The following is a 21,787-nucleotide window of genomic DNA, read 5'->3' on the forward strand; positions in this document are numbered from 1 at the left end:
AATCCCAAGCTGACTCTGTGCTATCAGCAAAGAGCCCCGTGCAGGGCTCAATCTCACAAACTGTGAGATCATGACCTGCACCAAAATGAAGAGTGTGATGCTTAACTGACTGAGCCACCCAGGTGCCCCAACCTCAGCTTGACTTTTATAACAGTGTACATATGACATATGTATGATTACATTTTTACTCTTGACTGATGAGTAGCAAGAGGGAGGCGGTACACTTTACATAGCAGTTCTTGTTATTACTGTAAACCTATGAAAAGATAGGGTGTTGAAACACTTAAAGTTTTTGACTTATGGCCATGTGGGTATTCAGGACACTATTCCAGGAAGTGGATATCAATACAGTTAGTGATGGGGCCTGAAATTCACAACTGTACAAACATAGAAGAAATTCAAATTTGAAATACTTCAAAAAGTTCCTGTTTGCACAGTCTGTTTTTCAACTGGTTCCCTTTTCACCAGTGTTTGTCCAGCTCCTGAAACTGTTGAGAAATGGAGTGTCTGTGGCTAACTTGGCAAGCTTCAGCCATCTCGATTTTCATCAAGCTACATAGAACCTTCCAGTTTCCTGTGAGCAAGCCCTCAGCCTGTCTATAAAAACTGCATGACTGAATTCACATTCCTACAGAGTCTTAGTGGTTTCTTTTCATAGAAGCAAAGTTCAAAAATGAAAACATTATGTAAAATAAATCTCCTGTTCATGGAAGTTCAAGCCAAGGTGTTCATATTTGTTGTATAGATGTTTTATATGCTTGTTATATATAATTTACATGTTAATATAAATGTGTTTATATTAACAAGCTGTTTCAGTTTTAATGACATAATAACAAAATAAAATACCCTTTCTTATGACTTATGGTTGGCCAAGGCTGTTTCTAATGGATTTTTGCATAACATGACACGGAAAGACCTCAGTTATTAAACAGTGAAGTTGACTTTTAAACACAATGGTTTTGATTCAGTTGGGCACTGTTGATTGATCTTGTACTAATTGCATAAAGTTTTTTTATTTGCATAAGTTTTGATAGCCGAAGTTACTTCATACAAATACTATAGACTAGACAACAAATACTGTTATCTATATTCATATTTGTTTTATTACACTATAATTCCTTTAACTATACTATTCATGGCAAGAGAATATATTGAGAAGATATCACACAAGAGTGATGACAAAAACTAGATGTTAAGGTTGAATGACAGGATCCCCAGGATTACTTGTACAAGGATTTTCCTCTTCTACTATGGAATTGAACAAACGGAGTGGTTCAGATTGTGTTTCAAATTCTACTACTCAGTGAGCTGCAGAGTTCTGAGTACTTTAAGTGTCATCTTCTTACCCACAATTTATGTCCTTTTACTTTTCTCTGATTTTTAAGACTTTATTTAAGAAAAGGATTGAAGAACATTTGAAAAATGGTACTTTAAGTCACAAGTGATAAAAATAAGTTTTTTAGTCTTGTTATATTTAATATGTTTGTCATAAGCTAAGCGCTGATTTTACTTTGGCTGGTTGTTGAGGGCTTGTGTTGGGGAGAGGAAAGGATTAGTTATTAATTAATATCACATGATACTATAATATTTTATATTATTTTTAACCATAAATAAATTTTGTTGGTGGGGAAACTTATTTTTCAGGTTGAAGCACTCAATAAGTTAAAAACTTTAAATAGTTTAATCAAACTGAATGCAATGAAGCTAAACAGAGCCAAAGGGAAGGAGGCCATGCATACTTGTTTAAAACAGAATGCTTACCGGGAAGCCCTCTCTGACCTGCAGTCACCTCTGAATCCGTGTGTCATCCTCTCAGAACTCTAGTAAGTGACCATCTTTGCTGTGCTCAATGACTTTTCCATAAAAATAGCAATGCAGAAAGAATTTCTGAGTGACTGCCTTGCAGGAGCAATAAGGCTAGCTGTTAGCCCCAGTAAGTACTGTATATTTAAAGAAGGAAACTCTTAAATTTCTCAGAGGTTATTTTTGTGTGTACTGGGACGTATGCCTACTAGCTAAACTTACCTGTGGGATCCATGAAAGTTATTACAAGGTATTTTCCTTTCAGTTGTATGTGATTACATTTGTTTTCTATGTTACTGGTTTCTAAGGGTTGAACATCCTATGTATGCAAAATGTTGGCAACCATCATAGATTATTAAGTTATTTTCCTATTTCAAAATTAGATCTTAAATTGATTTGGAAAATTATTTCTCACTTTTTCATTCCCTTGAAAAGTAATAATAGAAAAGTAATGATGTGTATCCTCTTGTGTTAGGATTCAAAGTTGATCCCCCTTTAAGAAGTAATGAAGTTATAATATTCCTAATTTTAATCTAATGCTATGATCTGGTTGTTATTGACTATCTGTAATAACATAGAGTTAAGGAAGAATAGTAAAGAAAGAAAGGAAGAATTTTAAAGAAAGAAAGAAAGGAAAGAAGAAAGAAAAGGAAGAATTTTAAATGTAGGTAGTGAGAAGGGCAAATCTGGGTTTTCAGTCTAGCCCATCTGGCATCACTACAGGCCAACCAAAACTGTCACCCCAGTTGCTTTTTTACCAAGAGGAAATGTTCTAGTTTTGACTTCTGCAGACCTGATTGGAACAGGTGAGGGTTTTCCCCAAGTCTAATACATCATGGCAAAATTTACAGTCTTGCCGTTTCTTTAAATTGAAGTGGACTAATTTCCCCCTTGTTTGATTTCAGTGTTGAAAAATGTAAATACATGGATTCCAAAATGAAGCCTTTGTGGCTCGTGTACAACAACAAAGTTTTTGGTGAGGATTCAGTTGGAGTGATTTTTAAAAATGGTGATGGTATGTACTGAGATTTTTACAGTACCAAATTCCTTAGTATTTTTCATTTGTTGTCAGTTTGCTTTATCTGAAAAATGATGTGTAAACGTATAACAGATGCAAGCCCAGAGGTAGCTATCAATCAATGGTCATAAGGTTGAATTTGGCGTGTCCTGTGAATCCCTTTTTTTTCCTCTTAGAAAATATCTTTACAGCTTACTTACATACACTGTTCTAATAAATCTTTTTTACCTACAAAATACAAAGTCTGTCTTAATTCTTTGGTAAGAAGCTTGTGAAGTACAGTATTTTCAGTAGTATATTCATACATTCTGTTTCAGTGACAGCAATTTTGATATTGCTGCCATCGTTTTATATTTTAATTAAAATGTCTTAATGACTCATATTTTTTGACAGGAAATGCCTCTGAGGTGATTACACCAACCAGACAGCCACCACTCATTAGTTGTTATGATTACAGATAAGTCACGTAAAATTCATTGCACTTCAGGTTCTTCATGGTCATAAGGATTATAGTATTTGTATGTTGGGTTTATTAAAAAGAATAAAAGGTACATTAGTAAATATGCTTACCATAATATGTGTGCTTACAACTATTTTAAAAAGAACTTGTAGTGTTTTGCTAGACATCTAATCCTACTTGATGATATGAATGTTACTATGTAAGGCAATACTTTCAAAGCCCTCTGTTACCTCAAAATTATCCTTGGATATGATAACAAATAAAATCAACTGTTACAATTCTGTAACCTGTCATACAATTCCTTATGTGATTTTTAAGAACTTCCTGTGCATCCCTAAACGCAACCAGGAAAGAAAAAAATCAGCAGTGTGAATTGTATAGATGTTGTAGATAGCCATTACTGTGTTATACAGTATTACGGCATCCATACAATCAGTATTGTAGCTTACACATGGTAAACAATTGAAAATTATTTTGTTTAAAGTAATCTCTACACCCAATGTGAGTTTGTGGGGCTCAAACTCATGACCCTGAGATCCAGAATCACATGTTCAACTGCCCGTGCCAGCCAGACACCCCTATTAAAAATATTATTTACCTTGGGGCACCTGGGTGGCTCAGTAAGTTGAATGTCTGACTCTTGGTTTCAGCTCAGGTCATGGTCCCAGGGTTGTGGGATCCAGCCCTGCATCACGCTTCACACTGAGGGTGTAGCCTGCTTGGGATTCTCTCTCTCCCTCTGCCCTGTTTGTGTGAGCGTGCATGCTCTCTCCCTCTCTCTCTCTCAAAAAAAAATTTACCTTAATTTCTGAAATAGTGTTACAGGCACATGCTAGCCAGCAAACCTAATATTTAACAAAATAAGTATACTCAACATTAAAGTTTTGGGAAAATATTAACACTATTGGTCATTGATTTTAGTTCTGTCTGAATTAGTAGTCTTGAATTAATGTTATTAGACATAACGTGGAAAGCATTTATAATAAAGCAGAGTATTCCCCCCTTAGATTTACGACAAGATATGTTGACACTCCAGATGTTGCGCTTGATGGATTTACTTTGGAAAGAAGCTGGTCTGGATCTTCGGTGAGATTTCTAGTGAATTTATTTTTGTCTCATGTTGTATTCCTTCCATAGTAAAATTTAAAAAAATTTTATTCCTTCCCTCCTATTATTATTAACTGGTGTTCATGGTAATATTTATAGAACATTTTATAGTTCTATGGTATACTGTCAAATGCATTGTCTTACTGAAACTTCATCAGATGTAAAACTGTGTATGTTACAGAGACTCCAGAAAGAAAGGTTTGCACTTTCAGTAAAGCCTAGACAGGCAGCAAAAGTCACACTCTAACCTATGGTTCTGAGGGTACTCTCAGGGAGGATGCACTGGTGGTCATGAGAATGACAAGGCCGGAGAATGGCCTGCCCCTCTTCTTAGCCTGGTAACACTGATTCCTCTACCTTCCCTAAAGGGAAGTGTTCAAGTGTGCTCCAGGGTTTTTAGCTTGTCACCATTATTAGAGGTAGACAGCAGAACAGGTTTATGGCAACAGAAAAAAGAAAACATAATGGATTTTAAAAGTTTAATCGGGAGCCTGGGTGGCTCAGTTAAGTGTCTGACTTCAGCCTGGGTCATGATCTCATGGTTTGTGGGTTCCAGCCCTACGTTGGGCTCTGTGCTGACAGCTCAGAGCCTGGAGCCTGCTTCGGATTCTGTGTCTCCCTCTCTCTGTGCCCCTGCCCTCCTCATGCTTTGTCTCTCTCTGTCTCTCAAAAATAAATAAACGTTGAAAAAAATTTTTTTAAGTTTAATCAATGTCAGATCTTCTAAGGTCAGGAGCAAATGAAGAGAATCACAAACAAAATGTTGATTATTTACCTAACAGTGTAAGATTTGAATCTTGCAAACCTACAAAATTAAAAGTCAAGCCTCACATTGGGCCTAATATTTATAGTGAACAGAACAGAGGGATAATGATCCTAAATATTTAAAGAGCTCATAGAAATAAATATGGAGAGGGGCACCTGTCTGGCTCAGTTAGAAGGGAGTGTGACTTTTGATCTTGGGATCTTAAGTTTGAGCCCAATGTTGGGTGTAGAGATTACGTAAATAAATAAAACTTTAAAAAAAAAAGAAATATGGAGAAAAAATGTGAAAAGGCTATTCATACAAGATATAAAATAAATATTAGTCATAATTATGTGAACACATCAATTCCAACATATAGGTACAAATACAACATACAATTCCAACATACAAGAACAGTTGGATACCACTGATTTCCTAGCCAAGATTTTGTTAAATGATAAAATAGCTTAAGATACGATTGAAGCAACAAAAACACGAGTATTCACATGTCTTTGTAAATTAATACTAACCTCTCTGTATCAAGTTTATTTATACCTCTAGTATTTCCAGAATTTACTTTAAAATTAGAAATTGGAAAGAGGGGCACATGCGTGGCTCAGTTGGTTAAGCATCTGACTCTTGATTTCCTGTCCTGCCTTCCCACATCTCAGAATTTACCTTTTCCTCTTTTACCTAATTCTTTATATTTTATTTTTCTAAATTGTGCACTCTTTCATACATGAAAGTATAGAAAATAATTTATAATTTTTATGTGTTTTACTTTGGGATTTAATACATATTTAGCAATTAAATGACAGATGTTAGTATGTCTCCAACTGACTTTTTTTTTTCAACATATGAAATTTATTGTTAAATTGGTTACCATACAACACCCAGTGCTCATCCCAAAAGGTGCCCTCCTCAATACCCATCACCCACCCTCCCCTCCCTCCCACCCCCCATCAACCCTCAGTTTGTTCTCAGTTTTTTTTTTCTTTTTTTTTTTGTTTTTTTGTTTTGTTTTGTTTTAACATTTATTTATTTTTTGAGACAGAGAGAGACAGAGCATGAACGGGTGAGGGTCAGAGAGGGAGACACAGAATCTGAAACAGGCTCCAGGCTCTGAGCTGTCAGCACAGAGCCCGACGTGGGGCTCGAACTCACGGACCGCGAGATCATGACCTGAGCCGAAGTCGGCCACTTAACTGACTGAGCCACTCAGGCGCCCCTGTTCTCAGTTTTTAAGAGTCTCTTATGCTTTGGCTCTCTCCCACTCTAACCTCTTTTTTTTCCTTCCTTCCCCTCCCCCATGGGTTTCTGTTAAGTTTCTCAGGATCCACATAAGAGTGAAAACATATGGTATTTGTCTTTCTCTGTTGGCTTATTTCACTTAGCATCACACTCTCCAGTTCCATCCACGTTGCTACAAAGGGCCATATTTCATTCTTTCTCATTGCCACATAGTACTCCGTTGTGTATATAAACCACAATTTCTTTATCCGTTCATCAGTTGATGGACATTTAGGCTCTTTTCATAATTTGGCTATTGTTGAGAGTGCTGCTATAAACATTGGGGTACAAGTGCCCCTGTGCATCAGTGCTCCTGAATCCCTTGGGTAAATTCCTAGCAGTGCTACTGCTGGGTCATAAGGTAGGTCTATTTTTAATTTTTTGTGGAACCTCCACACTGTTTTCCAGAGTGGCTGTACCAGTTTGCATTCCCACCAACAGTGCAAGAGGGTTCCCGTTTCTCCACATCCTCTCCAGCATCTATAGTCTCCTGATTTGTTCATTTTGGCCACTCTGACTGGCATGAGGTGATATCTGAGTGTGGTTTTGATTTGTATTTCCCTGATGAGGAGCGACGTTGAGCATCTTTTCATGTGCCTGTTGGCCATCCGGATGTCTTCTTTAGAGAAGTGTCTATTCATGTTTTCTGCCCATTTCTTCACTGGGTTATTTGTTTTTCGGGTGTGGAGTTTGGTGAGCTCTTTATAGATTTTGGATACTAGCCCTTCGTCTGATATGTCATTTGCAAATATCTTTTCCCATTCCGTCCAACTGACTTTTTTAAAAAAGGAATTAAACAAGCAGATAAAATTTTAATGCATTCTCATTCTATCCTACTTTCTCACATCTCAGAATTAACCACTATTCTAAAGCTATAATATATAGATTTTTGTGCTTTACTTATACATTTTGTATCCATTGTATGTTTTGAACTTTAAATGCTATCATACCACATGCAACTTTTACTTTTTTCTCACAACATTTTTCGGGATTTAATAAGATTAATATGTGATGTTCTAATTTGTTATTTTCACTTCTTTATTAATGTTTTGAATAAATATAAACGTTTATCCATTCTTTTGTTAATAGCTATTTACATTCATTGTTTTTTCCAGCAATAACAAAAAATTTGTTGGAGTTTGAACACTTCTAAATAGCTCACCATTCACATATGGAAGATGTCTTTAGTTTATAATAGCTGGAAGTGGAATTGCTTACTCATAAATGAGACATATGTATTTTCTTTTTTTTTTTTAATTTTTTGTTTTAATGTTTATTTATTTTTGAGACAAAGACAGAGCATGAACGGGGGAGGGTCAGAGAGAGAGGGAGACACAGAATCCGAAGCAGGCTCCAGGCTCTGAGCTGTCAGTACAGAGCCCGATGCGGGGCTCGAACTCACGGACCGCGAGATCATGACCTGAGCTGAAGTTGGATGCTTAACCGACTGAGCCACCCAGGCACCCCGAGACATATGTATTTTCAACTTTACCACCATTGTCCAAATGGTTGTACCAGTGTTGTTTCCACCCAGAAGTATCTCCTTGCCAGTTAACTTGTTGATTTTTTGCAAATCTAATGTATATAACATGGTGTCTCCATAGAACTTTAATTTGCATTTCTTTTATTAATATTTTGGTTCAGTATTGTTTTCAGTGTTGAAAAGTACTGTGTTTTCCATTGCTATAAATTACCTAGGTTCCTTAGGGGTTTATACTTTTTAGTACATTATTTAAAAAAATATTTTTCTCTGTGCAATTATTTTCAAGGATATTCTTCTATAGTTTATTTTGCAGATTTTATTTGCAAAGTTAGTGTGCTTTCCCCTCTTCCCTCTCTGCAAAGATTTGGTTCTGGTGTTGATTTTGGAGTCTAGGTCTTTTTGACTACTGATTTTTCTTATTGATTTTTGGACTTACCAGATTTTTTTCCCCTCTTGAGTCAGTCTAGAGGTTAAGAATTGTCTAGTTGATCAGTATTTTCCATTTACTGTCATACATTTTTTAGAATAGCCTTTTATTATTTATTTATTTATTTATTTATTTATTTATTAAACGTTTATTTTGAGAGAGAGAGTGTGTACACACAAGCATGGGAGTAGTGGGGAAACAGAGAGAGAATCTCCAGCAAGCTCTGTGCTGTCAGTGCAGAGCCTGATGGGGAGCTTTATCCCATGAACTGTGCAATCATGACCTGAGCCGAAATCACGAGTCGGACGCTTAAGCGAACGAGCCACTCAAGTACCCCTCAAGATTCTCTTGTTTGAATCTTGACAGTTTGGTTATAATATGTTTAGTCCTTCTTGGAGTTTATTTGACTTTGAATTCATTGAGCCTCTTGGATGTGTAGATTATTGTTTTTCATTAAATTTCAGAAGTTTTTAGCTTTTTTCATATACTTTTTTGCCTTTTTTCTCTCTGTACAACCATTATGTACTTGCTGGTTGTGTTAATTTTTCATTATTTTTCTTTTGTTCCTCTGATTGGATACTTGATCTGTCTTAAAGTTTGCGGATTTTTTCTCACGGCTGCTCAAATCTGCTATTGTGTCTGTCTAGTGAATTTTATATTTCAGTTCTCCTTTTCAACTCCAGAATTTTTATTTGGGTAATTTAAATTTGTTTCATTTGTTTCTTTTTTAAAAAACTTAAAAAAATATTTATTTATTTTTGAGAGGCAGAGCGGGGGAGGGGCAGAGAGAAAGGAGACAGATTCTGAAGCAGGCTCCAGGCTCTGAGCTGTCGGCACAGAGCCCGACGCAGGGCTGGAACTGAGGAACCATGAGATCATGACCTGAGCTGAAGTTGGATGCTTAACTGACTGAGCCACCCAAGCACCCCTAAATAATTTGTTTCTTAATAATAGAGACTATATGATCATAATTCCTCATTCTCAGGCTTTCCTTTCCTTTAGTTCTTTAGACATGATTTCTTTTAGTTCTTTGAATATACTTAAAATAAGTGTTTTTACATTTTTGTCTAGGGGCACCTGGTATTCTGACCTGTTACTTTTTACAAATCTGCTGTCAGTCTGAATGGTATTTTTTTACCCCAATGCAGAAAACAAATTTCTCTTAGCCTTTGGTTTCTGCAATTTTACTATAGTTTGTTAGTGTATGGATTTCTTTTTATCTTTTCCCCCCCTATTCTCAGTGTATCTCTACAATTAGCGAAAATACAGCTTGTTTTAGTTCCTATAAAACTCTCACAGTCTTCTGCAGCTTTAATAGAGGTGTGTTGGATTTTCCTGTTTTGTCCTGCATGTCTCTTGACCTGTCTTACCTATTTCCCACTTTTATGTGCCATTCTTTGTAGTTTCTTGTTTACTGTCTTTCCAGTTCACTAAATTTCTCTTCTGCATTGTCCAGTTTCATTTCCTTGTTAATAGTTAATAATGTAGTTAATGTAGTTAATAGTTAATGTAGTAGTTAATAATGTTTGGTTTTGAATTCATTATTAGTGTCGACTGTGTTTTCTCTGAGGGGTCCTTTGCTCCCTAGGGTATGAAAGTACCCTCCCAAAATGAGTTTGTGCTTAATTTCTACTGTTCCCCAAGGTCTTTACACACAATCAGTCGGTTTTTATTTTAACTCTTAGCCTTCATGCTCTCATATTTCATAGATAGTTTATACTTGGATCTCATGAGAATGTAGGAAGGCTTGAGTTTCTGCATTTTCATGAAAGTTCCCCTCCTCCCCCCATCTAGTGCGCAAGATAGATGGCAGATTTTCATGCCACATCTTCTGGTCAGTGAGCAGACATTTTCTAGTTCCCTCTTCATACACTTGACAGCGCTAGCGCTTTCAGATCCCCAGCTTTGTTTAGGATCACAGGCCTAGATCCTGTCTCTTATTGGCCCAAGGCCAAGCTCTCTTCTCATGGACATTAAATTGTCAACCAAGTTAGTAGTTTGCTCAGCCAGTGCTATGAATAGTTTCTGGGACCCAGAGTTCTCCTTTTCTTTCTTTCTTTACCATAGCTATTTATAAAACCTTTTTGACTTTATCTGTAATTTTTATGTGTTTTAGAATCGACAGCAACTTTGTCCACAAGTTTGTTGGAAATAGTTATACTTGACATTGAGTTTATTCTTATAAGTATTTCCTGATTAAGTTTTGAAATTTGAATTGTTTTCTTCATAACTAAATATATTTTAGGGTTTTTAAACTTAAGACACTTGTGGGGTGCCTGCATGGCTCAGTTGGTTAGGCATCTGACTCTTGGTTTTGGCTCAGATCAGGATCTCACAGTTCCTGGGTTCGAGTCCCACATCAGGCTCTGTGCTGACAGCGTGGAGCCTGCTTGGGATTCTCTCTCTCTCTCTCTCTCTCTCTCTCTCTCTCTCTCTCTCCCTCCCTCCCTCCCTCCTCTCTTCTCTCTACCCTCCCCCACTCATGCTGTCTCTGTCTCTCTCCAAATAAATAATGTTAAAAATTAAAAAAAAAAATCCTTGCTAAACCAGGCATAGTATTAGGTTCTTCATCTATGTAATGTCATGTAAGTTAAAAATACTCTATGAGGTGGTATTATTCTTTTTTAGCAGATGAGGAAAATTAAGACTAAAGGGATTTTTTTTAATTTAATTTAATTTTTTTATTTTTTTAAGAGAGGGCACAAGTGGGGGAGAGGGGCAGAGGGGCAGAGGGAGAGAGAGAATCTTAAGCAGGCTCCACCCTTAGGTCTCTATCCCACAACTCTGGGATCATGACCTGAGCTGAAATCAAGAGTCAGTCCCTCAATCACTTGAGCCACCAGGTGCCCCAAGGCTCAAGGGATTTTAAACAATTTGTCAAATGTTACAAAAATATTAATTGAAGGAGCCAAGTTCATATCCAGGTCTATCAGACTGTACACTTGATGTTATTTCTTCATTTTACCAGTCTAAGCAAGAAAACAATCATGGGAAGACATGTTTAGTAGTAACCCTTTGTTTATCACAGTGTTGTGGTGCCCCAAATAGTAATTTTCCATTGATTTGAGGTTTTATTTCTTTAAAGAAAGCAAGAGTTTTCTAGTCTTGGACCTTGCAGGATAAACTTTTTAGTGCTGTTGAAGTAGAAAGAGCAATTTGCTGTTGGTGTTTTTCCTTTTATGGGACTTACAGATATGATTGGAATAAGGGAGTGAGATTATAATGTATCTAAAAAGGACCGTTTGAGCACTATAAGTGACAGACTTTTACTTTTAAATTAGGAGGAATTTATAATATAATGGTGTAAAAAAATAGAATTAGTTTTGCATAGGTATCAAGTTTTTTAGTCAACCACATACATGTAAGAAATACTGGATGGATAAGAGGAATGGGTGGTTGTGAACTCTGCCTGAGGAACATAAACCCAGAGGGTCTGGTCTACACTGTCCCCCAGCCCACCCCCTACTTTTTGTATATAAAGTTGTATTGGCACAGCCACGGCCCATTTGTTTACATACTGTCTTGTGGCTGCTTTTATACTGTAACTGCAGAATTGAGTAGTGACCTGATAGTCTGTAATGCCCAAAATATTTACTATCCGGCTTAATGTCCAAAAGTTTGCTGACCCTTCCTATAAAGTAAACTGCCACTAAAATGATTTTATCATTTTGTCAAATGATTTGATGCCAGGCCAGATCCAAGGACTCAGAGAAGGTCCTGCAGGAACAGCCAAGAGGGTCCCTGGTTTCACACAGGATAGAAATTATTTGGGAGCCAGCAGGAGGTGGAAGAATTTTTTGAAGATAAAGGGAGAGCAGATACAGATGAACCGTCTGGAACACTGGGAAAGGAAAGGAGCATGAGTATGGTTTTATCTGAGGTTTTGGGGGTTTTTATTGGGGACAGTCGTGTGGTGTACATGTCCTGTCAGGCGTCCAGAAACCAGGTAGAACAAGGACAGAGGCCAGGTGTCTATCAGAGTCACTTGTTTCTTGAAACCAGCGGTCTTGGCATTGAGATGCCTAGCGCCAGTGGTTTCGATATTACCAATTTTGCTGGAAGACTCCAAAGATACCATTCTTTGTCCCTTACAAGGAGGACACGCATTAAGGCATATGTAGGGCCGGGGTGCAGGTCCTAGTAAGAAGAGAAGCAGGAAAAAAAGGAAAGGGAACAAAAGAGCTTTTTCTTTCGCGAGTCCCTTTGGTTTCCCTGTCTCCCTTCCATTGCCTTAATTAATTCCCAACCAAGTTCTTTTCTCTTTGCTGTTTTATTTTACCCATTCTATTCAACTGTAAAATACATATAGCATCAAATGAAATTCATTGTGTGACCTCAGGCCAAGGGAGGAAACCACATGTGGGAGTGCTAGAAATAAACCTAGTGTCTCTCTTATGGGAAGCAACAAGTATCTAACAAGAAAAAGGAACTTGTCTGTCCAGGGAGATCTCTGCTGACTTTTTGTACTCTGACCCCATGTTTTTAAAATATGTGGAACTTTAATTCTTTAGGGTTCATTTCCAAATGAATACCATTTTCTCACCAAACTTTTTTTTACTCTTTCTATAAATATGCGTGCTTCACTGTTCCTATTGTTTGTTTTCTTTTGGCCAGCTGTTCAGGTTAAGCTGGGTCACATAGCACACACTCTTGTAAATTCAATCTCAAATCTTCAGGTACCTTCTATGCTGTATTACTTTGACCAGAATAGTTTAATATTTGTAACAGTGCCATGTTAGCATGAATGAAAATGCCTATTTCTCATTTTCATTTTTCTCTGATGTCCCAAAGACACTCTTGATATTTTTCATACTAAATTAGAACATCTGTAAGCCTATCAGTATGTTAGAACACTCTGACCTCCTCAGTCACCAAATAATAGGTATTCAGCCTCTTCTGTCAAGTCTCCTAGGTTGTCTGTATGTAAATCTATTTGGCCTTCGGTAGATTTCATAGTCTTCTACCACCCCCTGAATTTTGGACAGTTGTCTTCATTGTGACTTTACATCTGAGTTACATTAATGGGATTTACTTCCCTTTTAAGAGTGCTAATCAACACTTCTGTAATGACACTGGTAATAGCAGTCTTGGAAGGATTAGGGAAGAATATGGAAACGATGCAAACATTAGGTAAAGGAATTACACTTTCCTCTTTTGGAGGCAAGGGGCTAAGTCACCACTCAAAGTGGGTCAATATGTCAGAGTCAAGGCCCGAGAAAACTTTCTACATACTCATTAAGAGTAGGGTTATGGGGCTGCCATCCCCTCAGCTGTAGAATTTATATTTTAATTCTTGATTAGTGGGAAGATAACAAAGTGCTCCTTGGATCAGAGAGTCTGAGAAAGGAAGGGAAACATTACCGGTTGTTCTTATGGCCTTTATAAAGTTGAGTGCAAAACAGGCCCATGTAAGATGATCAGGGCTCTAAGAGTTTGTCCCCAGCCTGACTTCTGTCAAACTGTCTGTCTGACAAGGATGTTTTTTCCTTCCCATTGTGAGAGTTTCATCCTCAAGACACTGAATGCTTTTATCATTGCACGCTTTTGAAGAGGAAATTGTTGGATTTTTGCCCAGTTTGGCTGCAAGTGAGGTGGGAGGAGAAGCAGGAAAGTGAGCCAAAGTGCAGTTAAACCACGCAGTGTTTGCCTCACATGTGTTGTGTCATGATAAGAATAGGGGTGTTGGGAAAGCTTCCATGCTCCAAGCTACTTTGCTTATTGAAAGGTAACTTTTTAAAAGGAAACAAAAACAAAAACAGATGAAAAGCAGTCTGTTGGTATATCACACTGCCAGCATGTAGTTTCGTGATTCTGTTCCTAACCTTACTTTGTTAGAACTAAGAAAGTGCTTAGAAGAGGCATAAAATAATTGAATTCTTGGTTGTATCGAAATTGAGGGACTGTTTATTAAAATTGGCTCTTTTATCTGATTATTAGACACAGTAACACATTCATACATTCTCTGACACACACACACACACACACACACACACACACACCCTCTTTCATAAAGTCCTTCAAAGCTTTCTGAGTGTCTTTAGCAGAATGACAGAAGTTCTTACATGGCCTATAGGGCCCTGCATAGTCTTTCCAACACTGATGGTTTCTGGTCCTCACCTTGCCTTTGCACTCCTCCTTGTATTGTACATTGGCATTCTAGTAAATTACTCCATCTGTTGGCCAAGAGATTTACTCCTTAACAGAAAATAGAACTTGTATTTTTCCATATGACAATAATAGAAAAATGGCAAAGATATCAATAGTAATAAAACTTTTAAAAACATCAAAGAAGAAACTTCCTCTGTTAATGTTTCATTTTATGGATAACATAAACATGTGACTATGCCCATTTTTTTCCCTTTCAGGATGCTGCCTTATGGCTGTTTAGCAACAGGAGACCGCTCTGGCCTCATCGAAGTTGTGAGCACCTCTGAAACAATTGCTGACATTCAGCTGAACAGTAGCAATGTGGCTGCAGCAGCGGCCTTCAACAAAGACGCCCTTCTGAACTGGCTTAAAGAATACAACTCTGGGTCAGTTTGTTTATCATTCTTCTGAACAAACAAACAGCCAAACAAATCACTATTCTTCCAAGTAGAATCAGCAGTGCCCTAGAGGAAATGGTAGTGTTATTTATTGCTTTATTTCAGGTTAGATCAGTGAAAAATAGGCCTTCCTAAAGTCTTCCTAAAGATGGTTAGCATTAAATTCTACTTTATCTAGATCACATTTCAAAGCCTTGTAGTAGTTACAATCTAAGAATTTACCATTTTTAAAAATATTTTTTTTAAATGTGTCGACTTCTGTAATTATGTGAATGTATGTATGAACTTAGGTAAGTTTTCAGAGGATTTTTACAATAGAAGTAAATGAGTTTGTAGACTGTGATCTCTCCAAATTAAAAAATACAATGCTAGGAATTGTGTTATTAATGGTTACTGTGTTGGAAAAGTCCTGATCATAGGCAATTAAGGAATTTCACAGTGAGGGAAAACACTATAAATATTTTTGGCTAAAGACTTCAAAGGTGGACTTACATTTCATCATTGGCAAAATCCAAGGACTGGTATGTGAGAATTAGTTTTCAGATTTTGATCTTAAAACCTTGTCTCTAAAGGATCCGTATTGCTAACTTCTAATTTGAGTCAGTGACTTGAACTGTTGAAAATTTAATAGTTAACTTTTCAATATGGAATTCTAGTGTTAGGTCAAACTGACCAAAAAAGGTTCAAATGCCCAGCATCATTGAGCAAAGCTGATGGTGACCTTGTATAATTACACATATGAAGCTACTCCCAAGCCCAGGGAAACACAGCAGTTTGAATGGCTTAGGTCCATTATCTGATTCCTGCTGATTCTTCTCTGCCCTGCTCCTGCAGTGATCACCCTCCCTCTCTCGGCTGATCCAGCATGTTTGGCTCATAGGGTTTTGGCAGCTCTGTGTTGCCTTTCTATTCACAATTAAAAAGGAAACAGAAGTGTGAATTGGGTCTCATCTCACACTTTTAGAGACTGAAAACCTTTGTTGCTTTTTTTTTTTTCTCTCTCTCTCTTGTATTCAGGGATGACCTCTTTTTTTTTTTTTTTTTCTCTCTCTCTCTCTCTCTCTCTCTCGTATTCAGGGATGACCTAGACCGAGCCATTGAAGAGTTTACCTTGTCCTGTGCCGGCTACTGTGTAGCTTCTTATGTCCTTGGGATTGGTGATAGACATAGTGACAACATCATGGTCAAGAAAACCGGCCAGGTGAGCTGCTCCCCAGAGTCTGCCAGGGGCCTTGGTGATGCTGTTACATACAGCACAGTCTCTTGTGAAATTCAGGCAGGTTCTTTAGTGATTCTGGGAGTCACGTCTTTGTGCTTTCCTTTATTTCTCCATCCTTTGTTTCACATACCATCTGCTTCATATATTCATTGGTGTATTTGCTCAAAGTTAGGTGATAAGCCTTTAATGTTTGAAAAGTCAATTGCAGTTATTCAGAATGACCCTATTCTTTCAATATAAGATCTGGGGAAGAATTAGTGATAAGGACATAGGACACTAAGCCCCCCCCCCCCCAAAAAAAAAAAACTGCCAAGGAAAAATATGGGCAAAAAAGAAAATGCAGTCATAGTATATACCATTGCCACATGCCTTAGCTTTGAAATGTATTTATATAGCCTGAAACTGTGATATAATATGCCTCATTGTATAGCATTGCATCAGCACAGAGTACTAAATCTTTACCTTCCATCATAAAAATAGTAATTCAAAATTAGGAAGTAAAAAATAAGAGTAAACATACCATTTTTGAAAATGGAAGAAAATCACCTCCAAGTGGTAGCCAAGAATATGCTCTCTTTTTTGTTTTTGTATGTAGAAATATTGACTGAAATAGTTTAATATGTGGAACTATTTGACTTTTTAAAATCAGACATGTTTATTATTTGGGTGTATTTTCCTTTTTAAAGATTTGTGTTTCCCACCGAGTAAATGTAGTTTAATATTAGGTCCAGGTTGTTATTAAGAATAAAAGATCTATGCGTGTTAGAAACACTCTTCCCATGTGACCTCTTGCTTTTGGAAAGAGAGAAGGGCTCGTGAACATTTTATAATAATTGTTAAATCACTGTTGTATACCTGAAACTAATACAGTACTATTTATCAACTATATGTCAATGAAAAGAGAGAGAAAAGAGAGGGAAACTATACATCAAGAAAAGTTGAGAATCAGTGTAGTATTGGGGGTCTAGGACTGCTGAGATCTTGCCTTTCTATTTGGAACCAGAGAAATTAAATCCCATTTGTTTCCCAGCTCTTCCACATTGACTTTGGACATATTCTTGGAAATTTCAAGTCTAAATTTGGCATTAAAAGGGAACGAGTGCCTTTTATTCTTACCTATGATTTCATTCATGTGATTCAACAAGGAAAAACAGGAAACACAGAAAAATTTGGCCGGTGAGTATTGCCCTCGTGTCATGGATAAACATCTGACATTTTCTCATCTGACTAGCTAGACTAGCATTTCTTAGCTGAGATATATTTAGATCAGGGAAACAGACTGCTACCTGGGAGGCTTTGGGGGAATTTGCCTGTCAGATCCATGTTCTGGTGTAGAGAGGGGAAATAGAATCTAGAAATTTGAAATAAGCTACTATGTTTTATTCTAAGAGTATACCACTTTTTACCTGTCTTAGAGAATTTTCTGAAACTGTTAAGACATTTCATAATAAGATGCTGAGAGAGGCAGCCATTTTGCTCTCATTCTAAGGGAGCCGGGGCTCAGGACTTTGTAATCTCTGGTCTAGTCCTCACTACTTGTATGTTTCTTCTTGTCTTCGTTTCTTCATCTTAAAATAGGGACATAGGGCGCCTGGGTGGCTTAGTCAGTTAAGTGTCCAACTCTTGATTTTGGCTCAGGTCATGATCTCACAGTCATGAGATTGAGCCCCACGTCGGGCTCCATGCTGTCAGCGGATTCTCTCTCCCGCTCTGCACCTCTCTCTCTCTCTCTGTCTCTCACTCACAAAAATACAAATAAATAAAATAGAGACAAAAATAAATTTTAGGGCTATTATGATAATTAAAGTTATATGATAGGACCAACTCATACTATATGCTTGCCAAATGATTGCTATTATTTCTATTTCTGCCTGAGTTTCTGCAGAATATATATCTGGGTTCATTTTTCTTTTTGGCAAAATTAGGGAGATAGCATCGGATGATTCTCTTGAATAATTGTCTTTAAAAGGAGAGGGGGGAAAGGCAAGATGATAGGGAGGTGTAGTGCAAAAGCATTGATATTGACTTGGGGAAAATCAAACTAGTCTCTGGAGTTAGACTACAAATCTGGAGTCTAGAAATATGTTCAGAAATCCTCACAGGTTATAATTACCATTTGTTTTGTAACAGCTTTTAGGTCTCATAGACTTAAAAAGCACAGAGTAAATGTTATATAGCCTTTTACTAGAATTTCAATTTAGTTGGGTTTTTGAAAAGATACGTGTGATTTTAGACATTCTATGTAAATTTTATTCTTGGGCCAATTTTCAAAGAGTTTTAAAAATCAGAAATGAACCTTTAGTTCAGTAGAAAACTTCTAGCTGTTATGGAAAGTCTAGATATGTCTGTCTTGTTTTCCTTTGTGAAATTTGCTCTCTCTCCTCTAACATCATGTTCTTGTGATTTGTTGTATCAACTCAAGTTTCCGCCAGTGTTGTGAGGATGCATATCTGATTTTACGACGTCACGGGAATCTCTTCATCACTCTTTTTGCACTGATGTTGACTGCAGGGCTTCCTGAGCTCACATCAGTCAAGGATATACAGTATCTTAAGGTACAAAACCCTTTTCTTTGTATATTGGAGTTTGTAGGCATGAAGCTCAGCTGTACATGCCTATTTCATTCACATGTTCAAAGGGAATGGAACAGAGCCATTTCCTGTGAAACTGTTCCTGCCCACGACTGGTAGTGACAAGAAGCTGAGTAATTCTCTTGTGCGAATATGAAGCACACAGCTTTTTGATGGCTGGGGAGGCATGGCCGAGATTTCAACATTTGCATGTCACTGTGGAGTATGTATACGATCAGATTTTTTCCTTTCATTTTTAGGACTCTCTTGCCTTAGGAAAGAGTGAAGAAGAAGCGCTTAAGCAATTTAAGCAAAAATTTGATGAGGCACTCAGGGAAAGCTGGACTACTAAAGTGAACTGGATGGCCCACACAGTTCGGAAAGACTACAGATCTTAATGATCACCCTTTGCTCCTAATGTATTTGTTGGTTTTGTTTAGTTTTCATTTTGCACTTGCACTAAATTGAACATGACCCTGCCGGAGATGTTTTAAAGGGAATGAAATCCTAGAACTCATTTAAATTAAGAACAAGGCATCCCACAGAACCTAATCTGCACAGTTCCTGATGACCACCCTCTGCTTCATTGAATGCTTCCAAGATTCATCATGAAAACTCTCAACATTATGGATAATCATTTCCTGCTGACTTTGCACGCCGAGGAATGCTACTAGAGATTGTTTTCTGTCGTCGTCTTCTTCTTCTTCTTCTTCTTCTTCTTCTTCTTCTTCTTCTTCTTCTTTTTTTAAGTATTTGGTACTTTTCCAGAAAGGTGTAAATACTTCTTTTTGTATTGTGACCAAGTGTTATCACTCAGCCGACTTATCCACTCCTGGGCACTGGTAGTTGTTCTTATTTTCCAAATGAGGCTTAAAAGAAAGGTATCTTTCTTCCCCTTTTAAATTGTGTAAACTACAAATTATAACATAATTTGAAATTACTTTTTTTTTTTTTTTCAAAAGAAATCTCTAAATCTATGGAAACATTAATTCTTTTGTTGATATTTATCTACCAGGACAGCATCATTTCTAGCAGGCTTGCTGAAGACCTGCTGGTGAGGCAAATATAATATATATGTTGCATATATATTTATAAAATTTCTAGTGGGAGTTCTATATAAAAAGACATTTCTTTGGTTTTTTTTTTTCAGTCTGTGTTTTAAAGTTTTACAAAAAGAAGAGCTTTTTCCTAAGTTACTTTTTTTAGTTAACTATGTGATCCAGTTCTTCCAGTTGCTTCTGTAATGAGGCACATAGTACTTTCAGTTTTTACATGGTATCTATGAAAGAGTTCATTTCATAGAGCATAATACTTGAGCAAATGCATCCAAGACAGAAAGCAAATGAAAAGGAAACTATTTATGGAATCATCTCCACACCTAAAATTCAGTATTTTAGTAAAATGCCAGCTGTTCTTACTGTATTTATTAAAACTTGTAATAATGTGATTTTTTCAAGGATATTAGCTCAAATTGAAATGGTTTCATGCCACATGGAATTCTTTAATTTATTTGTTGAGGTACCATATCTTTAGGGTGCTAGATGGCAAATAATGTTAATATGTGCAATAAGAACTACTGGTTTGAATGTGTAAATGGATGCTCTTTCTGAGTACTGGCAATATCCATCAAAACTACTGCTTTTTCTCCAAAGACTTTTGGGAGCTCTCAATCCTCAGTGACATGAGAAAGAGAACTGATTATTTGCCCTGTGACTGAGTTTTCTATAGGAATTTTATTAAAGATTGTTTAATTTTGTTGTCCTCCTTCATGTTCTCAGTCAAATAAATGGGTGAGCTGGTTTCAGCTGCTCTTGGGATTTGTGGGCTGCTTCTTTATGGACAGCACAGGCCTTTAGATCTTGGCACTGGGACTCTAAGAAATGGCCAAGTTAAGGGACAGATCAATCTGAGGAATAGGCTGAGGCTCATGGTCTCTTCTCTGACTTCTACCTCTGCTTCCCAGCCCCAACAGGCAGTATGAGAAGCCTCTTGGACCTTAGTTGGTGCCTGAGGCTCATCAAGTTTCCATACCTTTGTGAGGTACCCTGAGGTTGGGGAGAATGCCTGTTCAGTTACTCAGTACCCAAGCCAAGGCCAGACTGTGGCCACTTTGTAGCTCTCTTCCATGGGGCAGATGTTCAGGGGAAGTCATAGTTTCTTAGAAATAAGTCAGCCGAGGATGGAGATTGACCTCTAAACTGACCATTCAGGGCTGGTCCAAACTCAGTGAGAGTTCCAGGAATAGGACTGTGAAGGATAGATTTGTTCAAGGCTCTTTGTCCGGTAGCAGTCTACCATTACATGCACTAGGTCGCAGGTCAGGAGTTTGGAGACTGGTGAATGTCGCCAGTTGGAAGTGGGCCCCACTGCTTCCAGAGGGGTCTCCTCACCCTACACGGAACCTTGGTTTAAAAAATACATATATTCACAATGAATGTGAATGTCAAGAGTAAGAAAGAGAAATAAACAGTCCTGGGTCTGAGCCCAGGATGACTCTGTACTCCCCCTCCACCATCTCTGCCATAAGCCCCTCAAAGATAGCCAGGACACTATGACACAGTAGCCCTCTGTAGCTGCCAACCACTCGTAACAGGTGCTCCCCACATACTTCCTGAATTGCATATTTCTGATTCTCAGGGGCTCTGTCAGAGCCAGAGAGGGGAGGTGGAAGGCAGAGGATAGCTAACCAAGAAGTCTGGGCTGCAGGGTCAGCTTGTTGCATGGGGTCTCATTACCCATTACCTTGACTGTTTAGTGCTCTGGTCAACAATAAATCTTAGCCCAAAACTCTTGGCTTCTTGTCTTTTGGTCCTTCCCCAAGTTTATCCAAGACATTGCTTTACCCTATACATTTCCATACTTGAGGGCAGCATCTGTGTCTGCCTGGGTCTGGGAAGACAAAGGATGGCTTTGTTGAACAGGTAATTTCGGAGTATCAACCTAGTATATCTATAGGCAGACTCTGGGCTGTAGAGACCAATACTTGCAATCCAGCTCTGCCTCTGTGACCCTTGAGTAAGGTATTTTATTTCTCAGGGTCTGAGCTTCCTAGTGTGTAAAATGGGACTGATAACAACTGCCCTACTCACTTCTGTATGGTGGTGAGAGGCTAGGTCAAGA

General features: G+C 37.7%; 1 protein-coding gene across 9 annotated transcripts in view; it reads left to right on the forward strand.

Annotated features, from left to right (window-relative positions):
• The window catches only part of PIK3CB (phosphatidylinositol-4,5-bisphosphate 3-kinase catalytic subunit beta), a 171,086-nt gene extending 150,655 nt beyond the window's left edge, over positions 1 to 20,431 (forward strand). For all 9 annotated transcript variants that reach the window (XM_049628744.1, XM_049628747.1, XM_049628748.1 and 6 more), the window contains 8 exons: positions 1,645 to 1,823; positions 2,709 to 2,818; positions 4,289 to 4,367; positions 14,699 to 14,866; positions 15,956 to 16,079; positions 17,128 to 17,273; positions 18,520 to 18,652; positions 18,928 to 20,431. In XM_049628744.1, the coding sequence (XP_049484701.1) occupies positions 1,645 to 1,823; positions 2,709 to 2,818; positions 4,289 to 4,367; positions 14,699 to 14,866; positions 15,956 to 16,079; positions 17,128 to 17,273; positions 18,520 to 18,652; positions 18,928 to 19,065 (1,077 nt within the window). In that variant the 3' untranslated portion in view covers positions 19,066 to 20,431. The remainder of the gene's footprint in view (positions 1 to 1,644; positions 1,824 to 2,708; positions 2,819 to 4,288; positions 4,368 to 14,698; positions 14,867 to 15,955; positions 16,080 to 17,127; positions 17,274 to 18,519; positions 18,653 to 18,927) is intronic.
• The last annotated feature ends 1,356 nt before the right edge of the window (positions 20,432 to 21,787 follow it).

The sequence above is a fragment of the Panthera uncia genome, chromosome C2 (assembly GCF_023721935.1).
Source record: "Panthera uncia isolate 11264 chromosome C2, Puncia_PCG_1.0, whole genome shotgun sequence".
Lineage (NCBI taxonomy): Eukaryota > Metazoa > Chordata > Mammalia > Carnivora > Felidae > Panthera > Panthera uncia.